The sequence below is a fragment of the Leptinotarsa decemlineata genome, unplaced genomic scaffold (genome assembly GCF_025532065.1).
Source record: "Leptinotarsa decemlineata unplaced genomic scaffold, Ldec_3_MD MMD2_tig00000505_RagTag_RagTag, whole genome shotgun sequence".
Classification (NCBI taxonomy): domain Eukaryota; kingdom Metazoa; phylum Arthropoda; class Insecta; order Coleoptera; family Chrysomelidae; genus Leptinotarsa; species Leptinotarsa decemlineata.
In genome coordinates, this window is record NW_027412549.1 from 17884769 (window position 1) to 17909338 (window position 24570).

General features: G+C 33.1%; 1 protein-coding gene and 2 long non-coding RNA genes across 4 annotated transcripts in view; 2 read left to right on the forward strand and 1 right to left on the reverse strand.

Annotated features, from left to right (window-relative positions):
- The first annotated feature begins 371 nt into the window (after positions 1-371).
- On the forward strand, positions 372-3311 carry LOC141481838 (uncharacterized). The gene is made up of 2 exons (XR_012465207.1): positions 372-2408; positions 2462-3311. It is a non-coding gene; the product is annotated as an uncharacterized lncRNA (long non-coding RNA).
- A 5464-nt stretch (positions 3312-8775) lies between these two features.
- Positions 8776-9760, forward strand: LOC141481839 (uncharacterized). The gene is made up of 2 exons (XR_012465208.1): positions 8776-9665; positions 9719-9760. It is a non-coding gene; the product is annotated as an uncharacterized lncRNA (long non-coding RNA).
- Positions 9761-23659: 13899 nt separating this feature from the next.
- Positions 23660-24570, reverse strand: part of LOC111511541 (cytochrome P450 6a2) — a 33260-nt gene continuing 32349 nt past the window's right edge. For both annotated transcript variants that reach the window (XM_074174121.1, XM_074174122.1), the window contains exon 8: positions 23660-24144. In XM_074174121.1, the coding sequence (XP_074030222.1) occupies positions 23981-24144 (164 nt within the window). In that variant the 3' untranslated portion in view covers positions 23660-23980. The remainder of the gene's footprint in view (positions 24145-24570) is intronic.

Here is a 24570-nt window from a genome sequence, read left to right on the forward strand (position 1 = left end):
CCAATGATACACTGAAATGGATCGCGTTCCTGGTCAGCCCTTCGATGTGGCAGCATTGTAGGGCTGACCAAGATGCTCTTCATATAGCGATTTGTATAACTATGGGCTGACCAACAGCATGGGGCTGACAAAGGTTTAAAGGATATGTAAAATTTTTATTTTCACAAAAAATCTACCCCTCTGATGGGCCTATTAATAAAATCATACCACTGAAGAGTATTCCGAAAAGTATATACCTAAATATATTCGGGAAGTGCTGGGTGGACCAACGCCCCGTTCATATACCGGGCTGACCAATATGCAATGAACAAATATATATATATATATATATTTGTTCATTGCATATTGGTGAGCCGGTATATGAACGGGGCGTTGGTCCACCCAGCACTTCCCGAATATATTTAGGTATATACTTTTCGGAATACTCTTCAGTGGTATGATTTTATTAATAGGCCCATCAGAGGGGTAGATTTTTTCTGAAAATAAAAATTTTACATATCCTTTAAACCTTTGTCAGCCCCATGCTGTTGGTCAGCCCATAGTTATACAAATCGCTATATGAAGAGCATCTTGGTCAGCCCTACAATGCTGCCACATCGAAGGGCTGACCAGGAACGCGATCCATTTCAGTGTATCATTGGATTTCATCGTGAGGGTATCAAGTGTTTTTAAAATCCTGGCAAATCCAGTTTTTCAGAGGTAAACTAAGTGTTAGTTTACCGGAAAAAATATATTAGGAAAAGAAAAAGATGCCGTTACTATTGACTATTTATGTTTCATATAGTTTCTGTATTATGTATGATTGATTACTTGTTTATTTTGTGGTAATTCATGATCACTTTAATGAAATGAATAAAAACACTTTTGTCTAAGTACCACTAGTTGATTTTATGTATACGACCAGTTTCGGGTTTGACCCCGCATTATTAAGTATTTTTTCAATACTTCAAATCAAATCAAAAATCTTTATTTCCGTAGACCTAGGGACGGCATGGAAAAAGTCACATAACTCAGTACAATTACAATGAGGTCACAATCATAAAACAACATAATTATATGATATATTACATAACATTCAGACCATAAAAGGGGTACAAAAATTAAAATTTAAAATTCCAAATCAGACTGAAAAAATTCATCAAGCAAATAAAATACCTTTTCACATAATACTTTCCGAACTTTTTGTTTAGAGAGCTTTACACTAGTTATTTTTAATGGATATTGGGAGCTTGTTGTACAGTTTTTTTGACATGATATGAGGTCCATTAGTCACCTTGGCTAACTTATGACTAGGAATTAAAATGTTATAGTTTTTTCTCAGGATGAAGCCCGAAAGAAGACATGTATCATCTCTGTTCTAAAACTGGGAGCAATTTGATTTAACGTAGATTACGCAATTAAAAATATACATGCAAGTAACAGTTAATATATTCAACTTTGCAAATAGTGGTTTACAGAAATCGAGTTTTTTTTTAAAACAAATTGTTCTAATATTTTTTTTCTGGAAAATTAATAAGACACTGATTCTATTGCAGTTGCCAAAACAAATAATACAGTAATTGAGGGCAGAGTAAATATATGCATAATAGTAACTTTTAAGAATTTCAATAGACACAAAATTACGCAGATTCCATATAACGAAACAATGTGTCACTAATTTCTTCAGTATGAAATCAACATGATGATTCCAATTGAGTTGGGAATCAATAAAAACTCCTAAAAATTTTTTATAGTTTACCTGTTCAATATTTTTAATCTCAGACCTAACCAATACACTACAATCAGTTTCCTGAATTGTAAAGAAAATGGTGTTGGTTTTAAGATTATTTAGAATCAAGCCATTCTTAGAACAATAATTTTGCATGTTGAATACAGCATCATATGCTCTTACTGACAATGTTTCACATTCCGAACCACTGACAGTAAAAGATGTGTCATCAGCAAATTGTATAGAGCACTGTGGATGATTAATTTTTGAAAGGTCATTAACAAATAAAATAAATAGTGTAGGCCCCAAAACACTACCTTGGGGCACAGCTGTAACAACGTTTCGAAATTCAGAGGAAAATGACCCAGTCTGAAGCCTAACTTTAACAACCTGTGTACGACCAGTTGAATAGGTTTCAATCCATTTCAGACTTGGACCACGAACGCCCATGCCAAACAGTTCATCAAGAAGAAGACCATGATGACTGATATCAAACGCTCGTGTCAAGTCGAAAAGAACACTAAGTGATTTTTCATCGTTGTCGAAGTTTGATAATACATGATTATGTAGAGAAAGGATGGCATCCTGGGTTGACAAGCCCACTTGAAACCCATATTGGTTGTCAGATACGATATTGTATTTATTTAAAAAGGACACAAGTTTTGATATGATTCTTCAAATATTTTCGAAAATGGAGATAGTAAAGCAATACCTCTATAGTTCGACATTACATGCTTATCGCTTTTTTTATAGACTGGGACGACCATTGCTTGCTTAAGTCGGGAAGGAAAAATACCTTCAGAGAAAGATAAATTGATTAGATAAATCAGAGGTTCCATTATTTTCAAAGCAGCCTTCATTAAAACATTGCCTGGCAATTCATCAACCCCACTGGAATTTTTCGAACATGCGAATTTAATTATTTCCACGAGTTCAGTTTCATCTATTGGATAGAGGAAAAGACTCTCAGTTTTTACACAACGATTTTTAATGCCACCAGATGCAGTATTTTTTACTAATGACTCCACTGAATCGACAAAATAACTACTAAATGCTTGAGATATACCGGGACCATCGTCAACAAGTACACCAATGTCTTAGATGAATCGTTTATAATAGTATTTTTCCTGATGATAGACCAGGCAGCTTCAGATTATGTTGAGCCTTGAGGAATTGATTATTAAAGTATTGACTTTTTGAGAGCACAATTTTTTGTCTATGATTTTTCAAGAGTTGCTTATATTGACCCAATAAATGTACATTGGTTTGGCTCTTGTTTAAATTATAAATATCTCTGAGTAATATACCTTCTTCAACGATATCCTTAGTAATCCATGGTTTGTGTCTACTTGAATTTTGATTTTGTTTAATTTTTTGAAACTGTTTAGGAAAGGATATATCAAAAGCTTGAAGAAAACCATCATGAAAATGGGAAAATTTAGTATCGAAGTCAAATTCAGTGAAGTATAGAAAATTGCACTTTTCATCCGATAATAAATTTATGAAATGGAGGATATTATGATCATCAAAATTTCTCTTCAAAAAATAATGGTATATATCAGCGGCGACGAAATTTATAGGTAAGGTAATACTTGGTAATGGGGTCAAACCCGAAAACGGTCATATAAATAAAATCAAATATAGGTAATTAGACAAAAGTGTTTTTATTCATTTCATTAAAGTTTCAGTATTCCTACGAAATCTGCAATTGTTTGACACGCGTTAACTATTTTGGCGCGAAACTCTTTGAGAACCGTTACGATCTTTGCAATGGTCCTAATGCTATTTTGTTAATTGGCTTGCCAATATTTTGGTATACTTAGAGAATAATTAGAGAATATATAGGTATATGACGATTACAAATAAATATCATAGAATCTACTTAATTTTAAGTAATTCACTGTTTTCCAATTCCTAACTCAAATGAAATATTATTTTCCTGTGTTTTCATTTTTAGTTCAAATGGATGTTCCAAATTTGGTATATCGATTTAATGTGAATGTGTGTAGAAAGTAGCAAGTATTAGAATAAATATGATACTTCACGGAAGCTCATCAACTTTTTTTTATCAAATAGACGTTACAGTTTGTTCAGGACTGTTGTATTAAATATTCATTATGCATGTATTTCTTCAAGCATTACGATATCCATTTATCACTAGTGAATAATGAAATCATTACAGAAAAGCAAGTAGGCAAGTTCGTTGAATATGTCAATTCCATCCACCCGTCAATAAAATTTACCACTGAGAGGAAGGTAAATAATTCATTAAATTACCTTAACTCAACCATTACAAAAAATAACAACGAACATGAATTTGCAATTTTCCACAAACCATCTTACACGGACATTATCATACATAATTCCTCTACGCACTCTTACCAGCATAAAGTTGCTGCATTCAATAATATTCTTCTTAGATTATTGAATAATTTCCAGAGAGAGCTGAGTTTAATCAAACAAATCAAACAAAAACTACAAAAGCAAGCCATGGACCATATCTAACCAAATTCAAGATGCGATAACGTCAGTTATGAGACATTGTCATTTTTGGCTGAACCAACCAATAATATTTTTTTGAAGAAAGACTGCGTAAACTTAGCTCACAGAAATAGTAATAGTCCGAATAATAGTGTAAGTGCATTTATTAAAAACAATAAAGACAAAACTTCGGTATTGGATAGATCAGGAGTATATCAGCTGAGTTATGGCTCTTGCCCAAAACTGTATAATGGCCAAACAGGGAGATTATTTTCCAAAGAATTAAAAGCTTAGATGTAATTTTGTGAATAGAAAGACCAATTTCACATTTGCAAACCACCTTTTAGCAGAAGTACATGAGTTCAGTCATGAATATGACATGTTATATTAAAAAGAGAAGAGTTTGAAATTCAATCTTCTAAAATGTCAAGCAATCAATAGATTCAAGAATTCGGGTAACTAACTAAATGATCAATTAGAATTGAATAACCGTTACTGAATATTTTTCAAATGTGGGGACTGGGACATAAGCTCAGGTCATTTAATCCATTACAAACTCAAGTACTTGAAATGTAGGTACTTTAAATTTTAAAATTAGGTATACCAAGCATTAAATTTGTAAAATATAGTAGATAAAGATACGCCCGAAGAAGCCATTGTATGGCGAAACACGTGTCGCGTTTTTATAAAACTGTTTAGTGGAACATTTTTGGCTGTGAGTTTTAGAAAGTATTTTGAAGTGTTTTGTGTGAGAAACTTTGCCAAAAATCCGACAGATATAATTCAACGCGACAAAAGTTGTTTTCTGTTAGGAACTTAACAATAGAAATAATTGTTGTATACGTTTTTGTGAGAGATTGTATCAATTAATCTAAAAAGTCGTTCACTTATACTTCAAGGCCCTTCTTCACAGTAAATTAGAAATCAACCCTGAAAAATCATCGTTGAATTCCTGATAAAATCACTTATCCAATAGATGGCATATATGGGGTTATTTTGTTTGATATTTTGAAGAGGAGTGTGTACGCATCTTAGCGATACCTTATATTATTTCACAAAAATTAGGTGTTTCGGGAAATTTACATTACTGTCTTATTTATGGAGATATTGAACGTGGCTCCTTTTGAAAAAATTCCCTATATGCAATCAATTATTTATATTTTGAGCTGTTTTGGAATCATCCGTATCTGTGAGTATAGGTTGGAAATGAGTCAAATCACTTTTCAGTATCGTCCTTCCATTTTTTATTTTTATCATTCATTTTTGGATCCATTTTCAACCCGTTTGATATCTTGATAGAGTTTTTCAACACACTGATCTCATTTCAGATCATCAGACACGCACAGTTTTGAAAACAATAAAACCTTCTCAAAAACAAACTTGGTCTAAGGAGCAAAACGAAATATAGTCAAAAAGTTTTTCGCTCCGAAAAAAAAAGAAGTGCTAGAATTGAATTAGTTCTTGTTTGTATCTAAAATATAAGGAAAAGAAATATTCATCATTATTGAAAAATAGAAACTGGGCTGCAATCAAAGAATACGTTTACTGTTGTTATAGAAAAAAGAAATAATATTAATAATTTTCATTTGATATTTTTTTACCCATGTTGTAGTTTCATTTCATTAGGAATTATGTTATTTTTTCATACTACGTGTTTATTAGTTTACCGAACAATTTTTGTCAGCAGTTCTCAAATTGAAGAATAATACTCCATTCAAATAAATGTTTATTCAACCTGATCAAATTTTTTCTGTGCTGAAATATTCCAAGTCTTTTTTATTTTGATTGAAATGTCTGCTGCAGGTTATAATCGATGATGATATGACGTATTCATCGTCATGAACAGTCAACATAATAAAAAAACATTGGTTTAATCTCCACTTCATTATGTTCAACCTGAACAACATCATACCTCCAAAAACTGAAAGGGAGTTTTCGAAAAAACTATTGCTAAGAAAAAGAGAATTGAAACTTATTACTAATATCTGTTTCACAAATTATATCTTACCTTATGCTAGTCACTCAGAATTTCGTTTCGTCATAGAAAACATACTTAGTGCGATTTTTACCTAATTTTTGAACTAAATTATATATCGGAAATCCGTAGTGCTGCTGCGGATTTTTATATAGAATTTATTGAAACTGTAGACATTCTGGATATTCACTATTCATTTCTCAATAAATTCATTACCAGATCATTCATCACATTTTAGATTTTTCGTTTGTGAAAAAAATGTCATTTTTCATCTACTCATTTCTACTCAGTCACACTTCGATTATTTTTGTGCAGTCAGGTTTTCAAATCTACAATTTCAAAGTCAAATCCGAAGTTTCCTGCTTAATGTCTAAAATTGATTTACACAAAGCGATTTCTGTTGAGGCGTCCATGCCAAATGATTAGAATTTGAAAATCTACATTTGAAAATACAAACAGGAAACGGTTTAAAATATGTCTGTCGCACCCCTACGAACGACAACCCTCAAAAGTATAAACTTGTATTAGCTATAGATTAACGAGGTCTTACATTTTAACGTGTGATTCCGAACACTATATTGATATTTTCAACTTATATTCAAATTTTTGTATCTAAGATAGTGCAGAGGTTAAAATTGCTTCGACAAGCTAAATGGAATAACGCACTGTTAGTAATTATATTATTATTATCCTAACTAGAACGGAAACACTACATTTCCGTACTCGACACCGTTATCCGAAAAAGCTGATTTCGGGTAAGTAGTCGAATGTGGGAAAGTATGAGTTCAGATCAAGCATTTTTCTACAAGTGAATATGTTACGAAGCTCTGATAAAACTTTTATATGCGGAACAATTCCTGATCTAAATTGCCTGTATAGATATAGGGTGATGCACGCACACGAACGCTTGTACAAAAAACATACAAAACAGGAACTTTTTCATAAAATTCTACATCTCTCAAAAAATTTTCCATTTCTATTATCGAATTTCTGCACCACGACAATCTAGTAAGAATCATGAAATGCAAGTGCAGCGTTGCCCGATTGTGGGCTGACCAACATGCTATCCATTGAAAGTATTCGTATAAACCTGGGCTCACAAAGACACTATTCACATCAGGTGTATACAATTACACAGCCACGCCTCCTGGCGAAGTTTTGTGAAAGTAGGTGGTGTATCAGCTATGTGTATATGGTGTAATGGTCGGCCCAACCGAAAATTTGCTAAACGTCATTTCACATGATAACATGTCCAAAAAACACTATATACAGTGGGAAACGTTGGTGAGCCCGAAACCGGGACGACCGACGTTTCCGAGGGCTGACCAGAGTTCACATCGTATATTCTACGGGCTGACAAATGACCGTTTACATATATATATATATATATATATATATATATATATATATATATATATATATATATATATTTGTTCATTGCATATTGGTCAGCCCGGTATATGAACGGGGCGTTGGTCCACCCAGCACTTCCCGAATATATTTAGGTATATACTTTTCGGAATACTCTTCAGTGGTATGATTTTATTAATAGGCCCATCAGAGGGGTAGATTTTTTCTGAAAATAAAAATTTTACATATCCTTTAAACCTTTGTCAGCCCCATGCTGTTGGTCAGCCCATAGTTATACAAATCGCTATATGAAGAGCATCTTGGTCAGCCCTACAATGCTGCCACATCGAAGGGCTGACCAGGAACGCGATCCATTTCAGTGTATCATTGGATTTCATCGTGAGGGTATCAAGTGTTTTTAAAATCCTGGCAAATCCAGTTTTTCAGAGGTAAACTATGTGTTAGTTTACCGGAAAAAATATATTAGGAAAAAAAAAGATGCCGTTACTATTGACTATTTATGTTTCATATAGTTTCTGTATTATGTATGATTGATTACTTGTTTATTTTGTGGTAATTCATGATCACTTTAATGAAATGAATAAAAACACTTTTGTCTAAGTACCACTAGTTGATTTTATGTATACGACCAGTTTCGGGTTTGACCCCGCATTATTAAGTATTTTTTCAATACTTCAAATCAAATCAAAATTCTTTATTTCCGTAGACCTAGGGACGCCATGGAGAAAGTCACATAACTCTGTACAATTACAATGAGGTCACAATCATAAAACAACATAATTATATGATATATTACATAACATTCAGACCATAAAAGGGGTACAAAAATTAAAATTCCAAATCAGACTGAAAAAATTCATCAAGCGAATAAAATACCTTTTCACATAATACTTTCCGAACTTTTTGTTTAGAGAGCTTTACACTAGTTATTTTTTAATGGATATTGGGAGCTTGTTGTACAATTTTTTTGACATGATATGAGGTCCATTAGTCACCTTGGCTAACTTATGACTAGGAATTAAAATGTTATAGTTTTTTCTCAGGGTGAAGCCCGAAAAAAGACATGTATCATCTCTGTTCTGAAACTTGGAGCAATTTGATTTAACGTAGATTACGCAATTAAAAATATACATGCAAGTAACAGTTAATATATTAAACTTTGCAAATAGTGGTTTACAGGAATCGAGTTTTTTTTTTCAACAAATTGTTCTAATATTTTTTTTCTGGAAAATTAATAAGACACTGATTCTATTGCAGTTGCCGAAACAAATAATACAGTAATTGAGGGCAGAGTAAATATATGCATAATAGTAACTTTTAAGAATTTCAATAGACACAAAATTACGCAGATTCCATATAACGAAACAATGTGTCGCTAATTTCTTCAGTATGAAATCAACATGATGATTTCAATTGAGTTGGGAATCAATAAAAACTCCTAAAAAATTTTTATAGTTTACCTGTTCAATATTTTTAATCTCAGACCTAACCAATACACTACAATCAGTTTCCTGAATTGTAAAGAAAATGGTGTTGGTTTTAAGATTATTCAGAATCAAGCCATTCTTAGAACAATAATTTTGCTTGTTGAATACAGCATCATTTGCTCTTACTGACAATGTTTCACATTCCGAACCACTGACAGTAAAAGATGTGTCATTAGCAAATTGTATAGAGCACTGTGGATGATTAATTTTTGAAAGGTCATTAACAAATAAAATAAATAGTGTAGGCCCCAAAACACTACCTTGGGGCACACCTGTAACAACGTTTCGAAATTCAGAGAAAAATGACCCAGTCTGAAACCTAACTTTAACAACCTGTGTACAACCAGTTGAATAGGTTTCAATCCATTTCAGACTTGGACCACGAACGCCCATGCCAAACAGTTCATCAAGAAGAAGACCATGATGACTGATATCAAACGCTCGTGTCAAGTCGAAAAGAACACTAAGTGATTTTTCATCGTTGTCGAAGTTTGATAATACATGATTATGTAGAGAAAGGATAGCATCCTGGGTTGACAAGCCCACTTGAAACCCATATTGGTTGTCAGATACGATATTGTATTTATTTAAAAAGGACACAAGTTTTGATATGATTCTTCAAATATTTTCGAAAATGGAGATAGTAAAGCAATACCTCTGTAGTTCGACATTACATGCTTATCGCTTTTTTTATAGACTGGGACGACCATTGCTTGCTTAAGTCGGGAAGGAAAAATACCTTCAGAGAAAGATAAATTGATTAGATAAATCAGAGGTTCCATTATTTTCAAAGCAGCCTTCATTAAAACATTGCCTGGCAATTCATCAACCCCACTGGAATTTTTCGAACATGCGAATTTAATTATTTCCACGAGTTCAGTGTCATCTATTGGATAGAGGAAAAGACTCTCAGTTTTTACACAACGATTTTCAATGCCACCAGGTGCAGTATTTTTTACTAATGACTCCACTGAATCGACAAAATAACTACTAAATGCTTGAGATATACCGGGACCATCGTCAACAAGTACACCATCGCCAATGTCTTAGATGAATCGTTTATAATAGTATTTTTGCTGATGATAGACCAGGCAGCTTAAGATTTATGTGGAGCCTTGAGGAATTGATTTTATTAAAGTATTGACTTTTTGAGAGCACAATTTTTTGTCTATGATTTTTTAAGAGTTGCTTATATTGACCCAATAAATGTACATTGGTTTGGCTCTTGTTCAAATTATAAATATCTCTGAGTAATATACCTTCTTCAACGATATCCTTAGTAATCCATGGTTTGTGTCTACTTGAATTTTGATTTTGTTTAATTTTTTGAAACTGTTTAGGAAAGGATATATCAAAAGCTTGAAGAAAAACATCATGAAAATGGGAAAATTTAGTATCGAAGTCAAATTCAGTGAAGTATAGAAAATTGCACTTTTCATCCGATAATAAATTTATGAAATGGAGGATATTATGATCATCAAAATTTCTCTTCAAAAAATAATGGTATATATCAGCGGCGATGAAATTTATAGGTAAGGTAATACTTGATGATGGGATCAAACCGGAAAACGGTCATATAAATAAAATCAAATATAGGTAATTAGACAAAAGTGTTTTTATTCATTTCATTAAAGTTTCAGTATTCCTACGAAATCTGCAATTGTTTGACACGCGTTAACTATTTTGGCGCGAAACTCTTTGAGAACCGTTACGATCTTTGCAATGATCCTAATGCTATTTTGTTAATTGGCTTGCCAATATTTTGGTATACTTAGAGAATAATTATAGAATATATAGGTATATGACGATTACAAATAAATATCATAGAATCTACTTAATTTTAAGTAATTCACTGTTTTCCAATTCCTAACTCAAATGAAATATTATTTTCTTGTGTTTTCATTTTTAGTTTTTAGTTTGGTATATCGATTTGATGTTAATGTGTGTAGAAAGTAGCAAGTATTAGAATAAATATGATACTTCACGGAAGCTCATCAATTTTTTTTATCAAATAGACGTTACAGTTTGTTCAGGACTGTTGTATTAAATATTCATTATGCATGTATTTCTTCAACCATTACGATATCCATTTATCACTAGTGAATAATGAAATCATTACAGAAAAGCAAGTAGGCAAGTTCGTTGAATATGTCAATTCCATCCACCCGTCAATAAAATTTGCCACTGAGAGGAAGGTAAATAATTCATTAAATTACCTTGACTCAACCATTACAAAAAATAACAATGAACATGAATTTGCAATTTTCCACAAACCATCTTACACGGACATTATCATACATAATTTCTCTACGCACTCTTACCAGCATAAAGTTGCTGCATTCAATAATATTCTTCATAGACTATTGAATAATTTCCAGAGAGAGCTGAGTTTGATCAAACAAATCAAACAAAAACTACAAAAGCAAGCCATGGACCATATCTACCCAAATTCAAGATGCGATAACGTCAGTTATGAGACATTGTCATTTTTGGCTGAACCAACCAATAATATTTTTTTGAAGAAAGACTGCGTAAACTTAGCTCACAGAAATAGTAATAGTTCGAATAATAGTGTAAGTGCATTTATTAAAAACAATAAAGACAAAACTTCGGTATCGGATAGATCAGGATCAGCTGAGTTGTGGCTCTTGCCCAAAACTGTATAATGGCCAAACAGGGAGATTATTTTCCAAAGAATTAAAAGCTTAGATGTAATTTTGTGAATAGAAAGACCAATTTCACATTTGCAAACCACCTTTTAGCAGAAGTACATGAGTTCAGTCATGAATATGACATGTTATATTTAGAAGAGAAGAGTTTGAAATTCAATCTTCTAAAATGTCAAGCAATCAATAGATTCAAGAATTCGGGTAACTAACTAAATGATCAATTAGAATTGAATAACCGTTACTGAATATTTTTTAAATGTGGGGACTGGGACATAAGCTCAGGTCATTTAATCCATTACAAACTCAAGTACTTGATATGTAGGTACTTTAAATTTTAAAATTAGGTATACCAAGCATTAAATTTGTAAAATATAGTAGATAAAGATACGCCTGAAGAAGCCATTGTATGGCGAAACACGTGTCGCGTTTTTATACAACTGATTAGTGGAACATTTTTGGCTGTGAGTTTTAGAAAGTATTTTGAAGTGTTTTGTGTGAGAAACTTTGCCAAAAATCCGACAGATATAATTCAACGCGACAAAAGTTGTTTTCTGTTAGGAACTTGACAATAGAAATAATTGTTGTATACGTTTTTGTGAGAGATTGTATCAATTAATCTAAAAAGTCGTTCACTTATACTTCAAGGTCCTTCTTCACAGTAAATTAGAAATCAACCCTGAAAAATCATCATTGAATTCCTGATAAAATCACTTATCCAATAGATGGCATATATGGGGTTATTTTTTTTTGATATTTTGAAGAGAAGTGTGTACGCATCTTAGCGATACCTTATATTATTTCACAAAAATTAGGTGTTTCGGGAAATTTACATTACTGTCTTATTTATGGAGATATTGAACGTGGCTCCTTTTGAAAAAAATTCCCTATATGCAATCAATTATTTATATTTTGAGCTGTTTTGGAATCATCCGTATCTCTGAGTATAGGTTGGAAATGAGTCAAATCACTTTTCAGTATCGTCCTTCCATTTTTTATTTTTATCATTCATTTTTGGATCCATTTTCAACCCGTTTGATATCTTGATAGAGTTTTTCAACAAACTGATCTCATTTCAGATCATCAGACACGCACAGTTTTGAAAACAATAAAACCTTCTCAAAAACAAACTTGGTCTAAGGAGCAAAACGAAATATAGTAAAAAGTTTTTCGCTCCGAAAAAAAAAAAGAAGTGAAAGAATTGAATTAGTTCTTGTTTGTATATGAAATATAAGGAAAATAAATATTCATCATTATTAAAAAATAGAAACTGGGCTGCAATCAAATAATACGTTTACTGTTGTTATAGAAAGAAGAAATAATATTAATAATTTTCATTTGATATTTTTTTACCCATGTTGTAGTTTCATTTCATTAGAAATTATGTTATTTTTTCATTCTACGTGTTTATTAGTTTACCGAACAATTTTTGTCAGCAGTTCTCAAATTGAAGAATAATACTCCATTCAAATAAAGGTTTATTCAACCTGATCAAATTTTTTCTGTGCTGAAATATTCCAAGTCTTTTTTATTTTGATTGAAATGTCTGCTGCAGGTTATAATCGATGATGATATGACGTATTCATAGTCATGAACAGTCAACATAATAAAAAAACATTGGTTTAATCTCCACTTCATTATGTTCAACCTGAACAACATCATACCTCCAAAAACTGAAAGGGAGTTTTCGAAAAAACTATTGCTAAGAAAAAGAGAATTGAAACTTATTACTAATATCTGTTTCACAAATTATATCTTACCTTATGCTAGTCACTCAGAATTTCGTTTCGTCATAGAAAACATACTTAGTGCGATTTTTACCTAATTTTTTAACTAAATTATATATCGGAAATCCGTAGTGCTGCTGCATTCTGGATATTCACTATTCATTTCTCAATAAATTCAATACCAGATCATTCATCACATTTTAGATTTTTCGATTGTGAAAAAAATGTCATTTTTCATCTACTCATTTCTACTCAGTCACACTTCGATTATTTTTGTGCAGTCAGGTTTTCAAATCTACAATTTCAAACTCAAATCCGAAGTTTCCTGCTTAATGTCTAAAATTGATTTACACAACGCGATTTCTGTTGAGGCGTCCATGCCAAATAATTAGAATTTGAAAATCTACATTTGAAAATACAAACAGGAAACGGTTTAAAATATGTCTGTCGCACCCCTACGAACGACAACCCTCAGAAGTATAAACTTGTACTAGCTATAGATTAACGAGGTCTTACATTTTAACGTGTGATTCCGAACACTATATTGATATTTTCAACTTATAACATATTCAAATTTTTGTATCTAAGATAGTGCAGAGGTTAAAATTGCTTCGACAAGCTAAATGGAATAACGCACTGTTAGTAATTATATTATTATTATCCTAACTAGAACGGAAACAGTACATTTCCGTACTCGACACCGTTATCCGAAAAAGCTGATTTCGGGTAAGTAGTCGAATGTGGGAAAGTATGAGTTCAGATCAAGCATTTTTCTACAAGTGAATATGTTACGAAGCTCTGATAAAACTTTTAAATGCGAAACAATTCCTGATCTAAATTGCTTGTATAGATATAGGGTGATGCACGCACACGAACGCTTGTACAAAAAACATACAAAACAGGAACTTTTTCATAAAATTCTACATCTCTCAAAAAATTTTCCATTTCTATTATCGAATTTCTGCACCACGAAAATCTAGTTAGAATCATGAAATGCAAGTGCAGCGTTGCCCGATTGTGGGCTGACCAACATGCTATCCATTGAAAGTGTTCGTATAAACCTGGGCTCACAAAGACACTATTCACATCAGGTGTATACAATTACACAGCCACGCCTCCTGGCGAAGTTTTGTGAAAGTAGGTGGTGTATCAGCTATGTGTATATGGTGTAATGGTCGGCCCAACCGAAAATTTGCTAAACGTCATTTCACATGATAACAAGTCCAAAAAACACTATATACAGTGGGAAACGTTGGTGAGCCCGAAACCGGGACGACCGACGTTTCCGAGGGCTGACCAGAGTTCACATCGTATATTCTACGGGCTGACAAATGACCGTTTACATATATATATATATATATATGTATATATATATATACATATATATATATATATATATATATATATATATATATATATATGTATATATATATATATATATATATATATGTATATGTATATATATATATGTATATATATATATACATATATATATATATATGTATATATATATATATACATATATATATATATATATATATATATATATATATATATATATATATATATATATATATATATATATATATATATATATATACATATATATATATATATATAGGATTTTCGTACACAATGCTAGAGTAGAGTGTCATGATACCTAGTTTTTCAAAAATTGGTTTGCAAGAGTCATCAAATTTGGCTTTTAGAATTGAGCGCACAGCTGCCATTTGCTCCATAAATATTCTTTGCAGGTGAGTATCAGCTGCATTTCCCCAACTTAATACTCCATATGTCATGACAGAAAGAAAAAGTGCAAAGTAAACTGTAATAGCAATATCTTTATTGGTGAGATGTGATATGCAGTGTATAGCAAATACTGTTTTTGACAATTTGCTACAAAAATAGTCAATTTGAGATATCCAAGACATGAGATTATCTAAACATACACCAAGGAATTTGACACATTTGACAACAGATGTATAATCAGTTGTAAAAATACAAGTTTGAATTTTATTCTGATTTAGATACAATTCGTTGAGATCAAACCGTTATTTTGCCGTTAACATAATATTTGTAGGAATAATAAGGTTTTCATTTTTGTTTTTAGAATATGTGAAGTTTGTATCATCTGCATACAGTATTGTTGAGTTGTCAGTTGGTCATAAAATCAGGTGAATCATTTAAGTAGATTGAAAATAGAAGAGGTCGCAATATGGACCCCTGAGGAACTCCTCTTTTAGAAGTCAGTGTCTCACTGAAATTATTCCTTACACAGCTTGATATCTTTCTAAGTAACAACATATTAATTTGTTGGCTAGTCCTCTTATTCCATACCTGTGAAGTTTTTCTATAAGCTTGGTATGACTTACACAGTCAAAAGCCTTAGAAAGATCGGTAAAGATTGTGATGCATTGCTTTTTATTTTCGAATACTTCATGAATGTTGTTAATGAGAGCCATAATTGCATCGGAGGTGATTTGGCCTTTCCTGAAACCGTATTGACAAAAAAAAAGATTAATTTTTTCTAGATATTCAATTATTTGTTGTGCAATTACTCTTTCTAGTATTTTCGAAAAACTGGGTAAAATATGAATTTGACGGTAATTTACCTTGGCTGTTTTAAGTAAGTCAGGAAATGTTCCCTCTAGTAAGCTGCTGTTTATTATTTCAGTTATTGGACCAACGATATTATGTGAGATGCACTATTAGATATTATTGTATGAGAACTTCAATTTTCAGAATGATTTTTTCACTATTTCTTCGATTTTTTCATAATTCATTTTACACTGAACAAGCATTTTTCTTGATCCCATGAAGCTTTCAATTTTTTTCAAAAATAGCTTCTGCTCTAACATCTTGTTTTGACAGAGAAATATCTAGTGAAGTGCAAGTCCTGCGTACCCCTTCTTTTCTGTAGAAATTTGATCCAGCACATTGTTAATTCCAATTGTTCCTACTATACCTTTCATTTCTCTGCTTTCAATCATATTGTGGATGGTTCAGAATGCATATTTTCATTCTTCTTCACTTGATACTAAATACATCATATTACTGGCTGTAAAAAGATTTCCTGTTTCTCTCTGGACCCCTCCTGTGGATTGTCCCATCTTAAACACGAAAATACTGTATATCCTGCATCATCTTGGAGACACAAATTCGGATTCCACCCCATCTCCGGTCATGAAATAATTCCTGAAGCACATATTTCTGAAACGTGCCTGCGTCAAAAAATAATCAGTTTTCCCACACGGTGTGTTGAACCATACTTAAATAGCAAATATCAAAGGATAAGTCCATCTTCCATGTCTGCCATTGGTCCAGGTGGTCTTCCACCTATCTAAGAGCCAAGATTTCATTATGATTACTTCTTCTCTATTGTATTCTTCCAGCTGTTCCTAAATTAGAAGTTGTATTGGAAATATCTCATCATTCCTGCCACCTCTGCAGATACTATTACTGAAGATCATACTGATGCTGTTCCACGTTCAAATGTAGTTTTTTGGAGCTTCAGGGCCTTGCACATGTGGCACAATCTTCGCTAGGGCACTTATGGATTTTATCACTAAGTCACTCATTTGTGCTTAAAAGTCTTTTCTGAGGCGTGTTTAGGCCCATTCATGGACCGCAATGTCGATTACCCATTGATGTGACTTCTGTTGACATTTCCACTCTCAACGAACAATCATACATGACGGATCCTTGTGGTACCCCGTTGCTGATCTGGACTTTGAACTTATTTTCAATTTTCATAATCATTTCCCTATCGAAGAAATAGAATGCAATGATTGATCATCCATATTTTTTTTCTTTCTCTTTCATTCAGCGCCTTTTAAATTTGCAGAATACCCTTGGTTTCATTTACATTTTGGTGTCCTTCAATGAACCCATATTGTCTTGTTGACAGACTTCCAGTTAGCTCCAGTTCTTTCTAGAACCTTTTGAGGATTAGCTGTTCGTACAGTTTTGCCTCTGCGCCAAGGAAGTATATTGGTCTGAATGCAATTCGATCATCTATCGGCCTATGCCATTTTTTCAAAACAGTAATTTTGGTCGCTTCCACTTCACAGATAATTTATCTTGTCTTATAAGGTTGTTGTATATTAGACGTATGTTAGACGTATGTATTATACAGGGCTTTTCATGATGAGCGTTAATTAGCCGTTTCTGACAAACTATTTAACGGATCAACCTGAAAATTTCACAGTATGCATAAATCAATATGACCTACACGCATAAAATATTTCAGATGAAGCGGCGTTGTCGCTTCTACTATAAATTAGCGGCTTCTTTTATTTTTCAAATGGAACACCCCGTATATAATATCATATTATGATTCATTATCACTTTGTCAACAAATTCATATACTATTTTCCTATACCTATGTATTACCGTTTAGAAGATATAAAATAATTTCGATATTTTTTTTTCCAAACATGAACTTTTATAAATGCTGATAATCTTGAACTCTCTTGCACTAAAACGATCAAATTTGAAATTGAGTGAAGTGATACTATGAGGATCTTCACTCCGAGTCATATTTAAATTTGCCTTATACAGGGTCTTCAAAAAATGCAGATACTTTGATCTCATGAAAAAATGAGTGGAACTCAATTTTTTCAAATGGAACACCCTGTATATTTCAACATTTTTGAGCTCTACATCCAATTTTAGATTAACTCTGTTCAGATAATACTATTTCTATTTTGAACCGTTTTCGAGATAAACTGTTTCAAAAGGAAATTGACATGGTTTCCTTGTTCATCACTCATTTTTGTAAAACAGATTTCGTTTGATGTTTCTCAATTAGTCACAGATAATACAATGAAAAGAAAATTATTAAAATACTCCTCAACCATCGAATGAAACTTCTCTTCAAACAATAGTTTTATTAACGCTGAAACACAAACTGAAAATAATAAACCCATAAATTGATGAGTTAATTTAATCGTTAGTGTATTTTAGAATATGTTCGAACACATCTCTACCTCTACTTAAACAAACATGTAATCTCTTCAAAATATTGTCATGTGTAGCGCTGTGTGTAGCGCCCTGTGTATTTCAACATTTTTGAGCTCTATATCCAATTTTAGAATAACTTTGTTCAGATAATACTATTTCTATTTTGAACCGTTTTCGAGATAAACTGTTTCAAACGGAAACTGAAGTGGTTTTCTTGCTCGTTTTTTTGAATTCATCACTTATTTTGGATATTCAACATTTTTTTATCCTCAGTAATATTTCTTTTTGATCCAGTTTTTTAACTGTCTCAGATCAGTCAATTCAAAATTGGTATGTACCTACCTTAGAAAAAGTTACAATTTGTATACATTGAGGTATTGATCTCTAACGTACAACAGTACACATAAATATTTTTTAATAGTGTGCTTTGGAAAAATAAATAAACCAGACTTTGGTTGGTGGTTTTGACTGATTGTGATAGCTACCAATTATAATAGAATAATGTCAAGATTAGGTTACAGTAATGAAGATTTCTTGAATTTATTAATAATTTATGGTGAGTGCAATAGAATTGCAAGTAGAACATGCCGATTATTTCATGAAAGATATCCACAACTTCCGAAGCCGAATGATAATGTGATAAATCGACTACTAAAAAACTGTAGGTTGAATGGAACCTTTCGTCCAAAAATCATTCGTAAGAAGACTAAAGTGGATGATGATGACAATGGTATAACAGTTTTGGGATACTTTCATGCATTTCCAAATGCTTCTCTACACGAGGCTGAAAGGGGATAGGTATACCCTAAGTGACAATTTGTCGAATTCGTAATAAGCATAAATGGCATCCCTATAAGTTCTACTGTGTCCAACATTTGAAAGAGACTGATTTACCTCGTAGAGTGGAATTCTTTGAATGGTTACTTGTCAAGACTCAAGAGGATGAACATTTCCTTGACAATATCATATGGACAGATGAGGCCAAATTCACAAAAAATGGAGTTTTCAATAGACACAACAGTCATTATTGGGCGCCAGAAAATCCCCATGTTGTTCGCCAAAGGGGTTTTCAAAAAAGATGGCAATTCAATGTATTTTGTGCCATAAAGAATGAGTCAATTTTTTATATCGAGTTTTATGATGATAATTTGAATGCATCAAAATATGAAGATTTACTGAGGAATGGAATTCAAATGATTTTAACGTGAAGAGAACGTGTATGGTACCAAATGGATGGTGCTCCATCCCATAATTCTTATTCAGTCAGCGAAGCTTCAACCGAAAGCTTCGAAGACAGATGGATTGGTAATAATGGACCTTTTCGTTGGCCTCCTAGAACACCAGATTGAAATCCATTAGATTATTTCGTGTGGGGTTTCATTAAAAATATGGTTTACCCTACTCCAATAACAAGAAGGTATGAAATCGAGAGTTACAATTGCTTTCAATAGTTTGACTCCAGACTTGATCAGAAGCGCTACACATGACAATTTTTTGAAGAGATTACATGTTTGTTTAAGTAGAGGTGGAGATGTGTTTGAACATATTCTAAAATACACTAACGATTAAATTAACTCATTAATTTATGGGTTTATTATTTTCAGTTCGTATTTCAGCGTTAATAAAACTATTGTTTGAAGAGAAGTTTCATTCGATGGTTGAGGAGTATTTTAATAATTTTCTTTTCATTGTATTATCTGTGACTAATTGAGAAACATCAAACGAAATCTGTTTTACAAAAATGAGTGATGAACAAGGAAACCATGTCAATTTCCGTTTGAAACAGTTTATCTCGAAAACGGTTCAAAATAGAAATAGTATTATCTGAACAAAGTTAATCTAAAATTGCTCATCATGAAAAGCCCTGTATGTTTGCTGAGGAGTATTTCAGAATTTCCAGTGGGATATTCTCAGGTTGAGGAGCCTATTCTATCTTCGATTTCGAGTGAGCAGTCTCTAGCTCATCCACGCTAATGACCCAGTCATGTTAGTAAAATAGGTGAGATACATTACGTACACCATTTGAGATACTCAGCTATAACCTTGTATGAACTCGTGTTTTGACATCATGAAAGTTGTCTCAGAATCTGCATATGGGTGTAAGCGACTATTGAAATTTAAGGTCAATGGTCAGAAAAATCTATTTTTTGCAAATATCTCGTTTCCTATAGGTTTTTCGCTGTTTGTATTCATCATCACAATAATTATAGAGGATTGAATTCCCTACAACTGTTCTTTTCAGAAGTTTTTCCATAACGGTGAATTTTCTTCGAGTCTCCTTCGAAATAGAGGGCGGAGAGCGCATGGTTAGGGCGTCATTTAAGGTCAACCGCTAGTCCCGGCCGAAAACACGCCATATGAAGTTTATAACAAATAATCTAAAGGAACAATTCATTCAGGCCAGTCTCAACTTCCTACACTGTAGAACAATGGACTGACACCTATCAGAAAACAACCACTCCCCTGGCTGATACCACGAAGGGTGTTGGATTATATCCGGCAGGTGTCAGTGCAGGAATCTTCACTGAAGGTATTCCTGCATATGCTGTTGGCAATAGATTCTCAATCATTGGAACACACTTCCAGACCAGTTGCGGGCTGTTTGGCCACTCGTCTTTGCAAGGTAGTGTCTATCATCAACATGAAGTCGATGATTTCCGATAATTGAAAATTGAATTCGTTCAAAGTATCATTTTTCGAACTAGGCTGAAGTGAACAACGATGGATTATTGATAAATACAAAATTGTCATTGATTTTCATTTCTGCGCTTTTTCAAAAAAGGAAAAGTTTTTAAAGCATTTGAGAAACTGCCAAATTTGATTCTACTTGCAGCAGCATCCAAATCTTGTTGGCAGTCTATAATGCTCCAGAATCTGTGGGCAGTATCGATCATCTTCGTTATGCACAATAGGTCAAGTCTATAAAACTTAATGAATCTCTGCAGTTACCAAATATTCCACCAACAAGTGCAACAGCTCATCAACATTCCAATCGTGTTCATTATCAAGTTCAAACTTGGTTAGGGCATAATTTGGAACCCCAGGTATGGGGTTGGAGAATGCGTAGGGAAGACAATTTTAGCACCTGCTCCAGAAAAATTGTTCAACACAATATTCTGCAACTTCAAGAGTGGTTGTGGTTCGCGATGTGGATGCAGGAAATCGGGGTTGCAGAGCTATTCAGTTTCTGGCCAGTGTATTAGGCAAGCTTGTCTCAATGCTTCACCATATCAGAGCGATGTCAGTGAAGACAGAACCTGTGCTGTAGGGCTTCTTCAAGGTGGCATGCGACAAAATGATGTAGCTGTTCGTTTGGGGGTCTCCCAAAGTGTTATCAGTCGATTGTGGCGGCGTTTCCGTGAAACTGGTAGTCCAGCCGAATAACATTCAGTGCGAGGACGCGCTACAACTGCAGTTCAAGACCGATTTTTAGTCTTAACCGCAAGAACACAACCGACAATCACAGCACCTGAGTTGGTTAACGTGTTGCAGCAGACGCACCAGGTAACCATTGGTCGTGATACTGTCAGCAATCGACTGCATGAAGCAGATCTCCACAACAGAAGGCCACTTAGATGTCCACCTTTGTCGAGGGGCAATTGCGGTAGAAGATTAGAGTGGTGTCAAAAACATCAAATCTGGGATGCAAATGATTGGGCCACAGTTTTGTTTACAGACGAATCCAGATTTGGATTTCATCCAGATTCTCGTCGAATAAGACTGTGGAGACGACCTGGAAATAATGAACGTTTAAGACACGTCCAGGAAGTCCACACATACAGAGGTGGTACAGTAATGCTATGGGGCTGAATCATGATCGGCGGCAGAACCGATCTCGTTTTTCCAAATCGCTCCCTCACAGCTCGACAGTACCTCGACACCAGTCTTCTACCTATCGTCCGTCCGTTTGCTGGTGCTGTTGGTGAAAACTTCCACCTAATGCACGATAATGCTCGTCCACATGTCGCGCGTCTAGTGACAGACTGGCTCACCAACGAAGGAGTTGATGTATTGCCATGGCCAGCACAGTCACCGGACCTGAATCCCATCGAGCATGTGTGGGGGGACATGCTTCAACGAAGAATTACTCCGCATATGGGGAACATTCACACAACGTTTCAATTGAGAGAGCTTTTAATCGCTGAATGGGCAAATGTACCTCAACAAGACATTGACAATCTCATTTTGTCGATGCACGGTAGATGTAGGGCCGTAATAAACCAGCGTGGAGGCCATACTTTGTGCTGATTCCAATTTTTTTTGTATTATGATTTTTTTCGGGGTGCCAAAGAAGAGCCATATTTTTTTTTAGTTTTGCTTATATGCGCACTCAGTATTTTTGACCATTTAATAAATTTTGTTGTAAGTTACATTCGTTTGATAATCACCCGTCAACTTTTTTTTCCCTAAAGCGATCTAAAAACAAATTGCCATTTTTAAAAATATCCCTAGACTTTTCCGATGTGTGTACTACAGCGGTCGGAAGACGACGATGAAGAAAAAGATAATTAAAATTATAAGTTGTAGTTCTTGTGATTGTTTTGAATTTTTTCAATTTACACAATCATAAATGTATGGAATATTTTTTATTTAAACATTAATTAAGAATTTTTTTTCTGTCTTTTTTTATTTTTGTGAAAAGTTAATAATATAAATTACATTAGAATTGAAATATAATTTAAGTATTTTCCACAACAATTCTATAATTACATGGGCAGGTAAGTGTTGACACTCACTTAAAATAGATACGTGAGTAAAATAATTATTGAATATATTGTAATATTTGATAAGAAATTAATATTATGAATAATAATATATTCAACAATAATTGATAAAATGTTTTAGGAAAACTGCGTTGTAACATCTGAAGTCTACTTTATCATGTGACAGAATTAGGTGATTTACTATATTTTCTACGGTTTGCATGCTAATTTCTATTCTTGGGTAGCCTCTCCACCAGAATCCACATTGTTTTGTAGAAAGATTTTTTCTCTGTTTATGTTGTTCCATTATATTAGGCGTTGGGTCTTGGCCGGCACATCGGTTGGCACATTTACCATCTCATAAGAACTGATAAATAGTCCGGTGAATAAGGCGTCTAATATTTGGAAACAACATGTTGTGATTTGAATTGATAAAATTTATATTTTACTATTTTATCTAATATAATGAAAAGTCGAAGTTGAACAAAAAAATTGTTTCTCAGGTACTTTTAATTCAATTTATGTGTACCATTCATGAAATATTTCAAAGCTGTTATTTCACAAAATGAAAAAAATTGACTCACATAACTTATTTATTTGTTAGATTCAACGTCACAATATTTAGTGTCACTACTTGAATACAAATTGGTTGAATAGGTAAAATATTGTCTTCTAAATGAGTTCTGAATTTTTTTCCATAATTACTATATTATTTGGGAAAGAAAGTTTTTGGCTTTCTACTTCTCCATCTTGATACAAAAAAAAAAAAGGATGAGGATAGTTTGAATTCCACCTATGGTATTATTACAAAACAAATAAGTTCACCAAAAATGTGATACAGATTTTAATAAAAACGTGAAATTTTGATTTTCAATAGAGCACGAAGTAGTGATATCTCAATTATATTCTTTCAGCTCTCAAATATAAAGTCTCGACGGATTTCAGTAAAAACGCGTCACGATCTAGTTGTAAAGGCATGTTTGTATTTGGACTGATACTCAATTTGAAGTTCTTGAGAATCTGAATCAAACCTATTTTCGACTGCATCATACCAAAGCGCAGACCTGAAACAGAATACAAAATCATCGATGTCATAATATTCAGTTTTATTTAACATTGATAACGGTGCAATTTTAGGTAATTACTCATGCTTCAAAGCACCGAATTCAAATAAATCATGTTTTATAGTTAAAATTGAATGGGGTATATTTTCTGGAGAGAAAGATTTTTGGCTTTCTACTTATTCGTATTTTTTTAATGAAGATGAGGAAGTAGAGAGCCGAAAGCTTTCTTTCTCAAAAATGTCATGGTTGTTCCTAATAGACACCCAGATTGACAAAAATATCTGACAATAACTTCATCAAATGATTTTGATGAAAACACATTTTTAATTAATAGTTATTTATTATACATGGGAAAAAAGTATTTGATTTTAACTTAAGATTGTGTTGTCATAAGTATATTATTCTTGAGTTCGGGATGAACTGCGT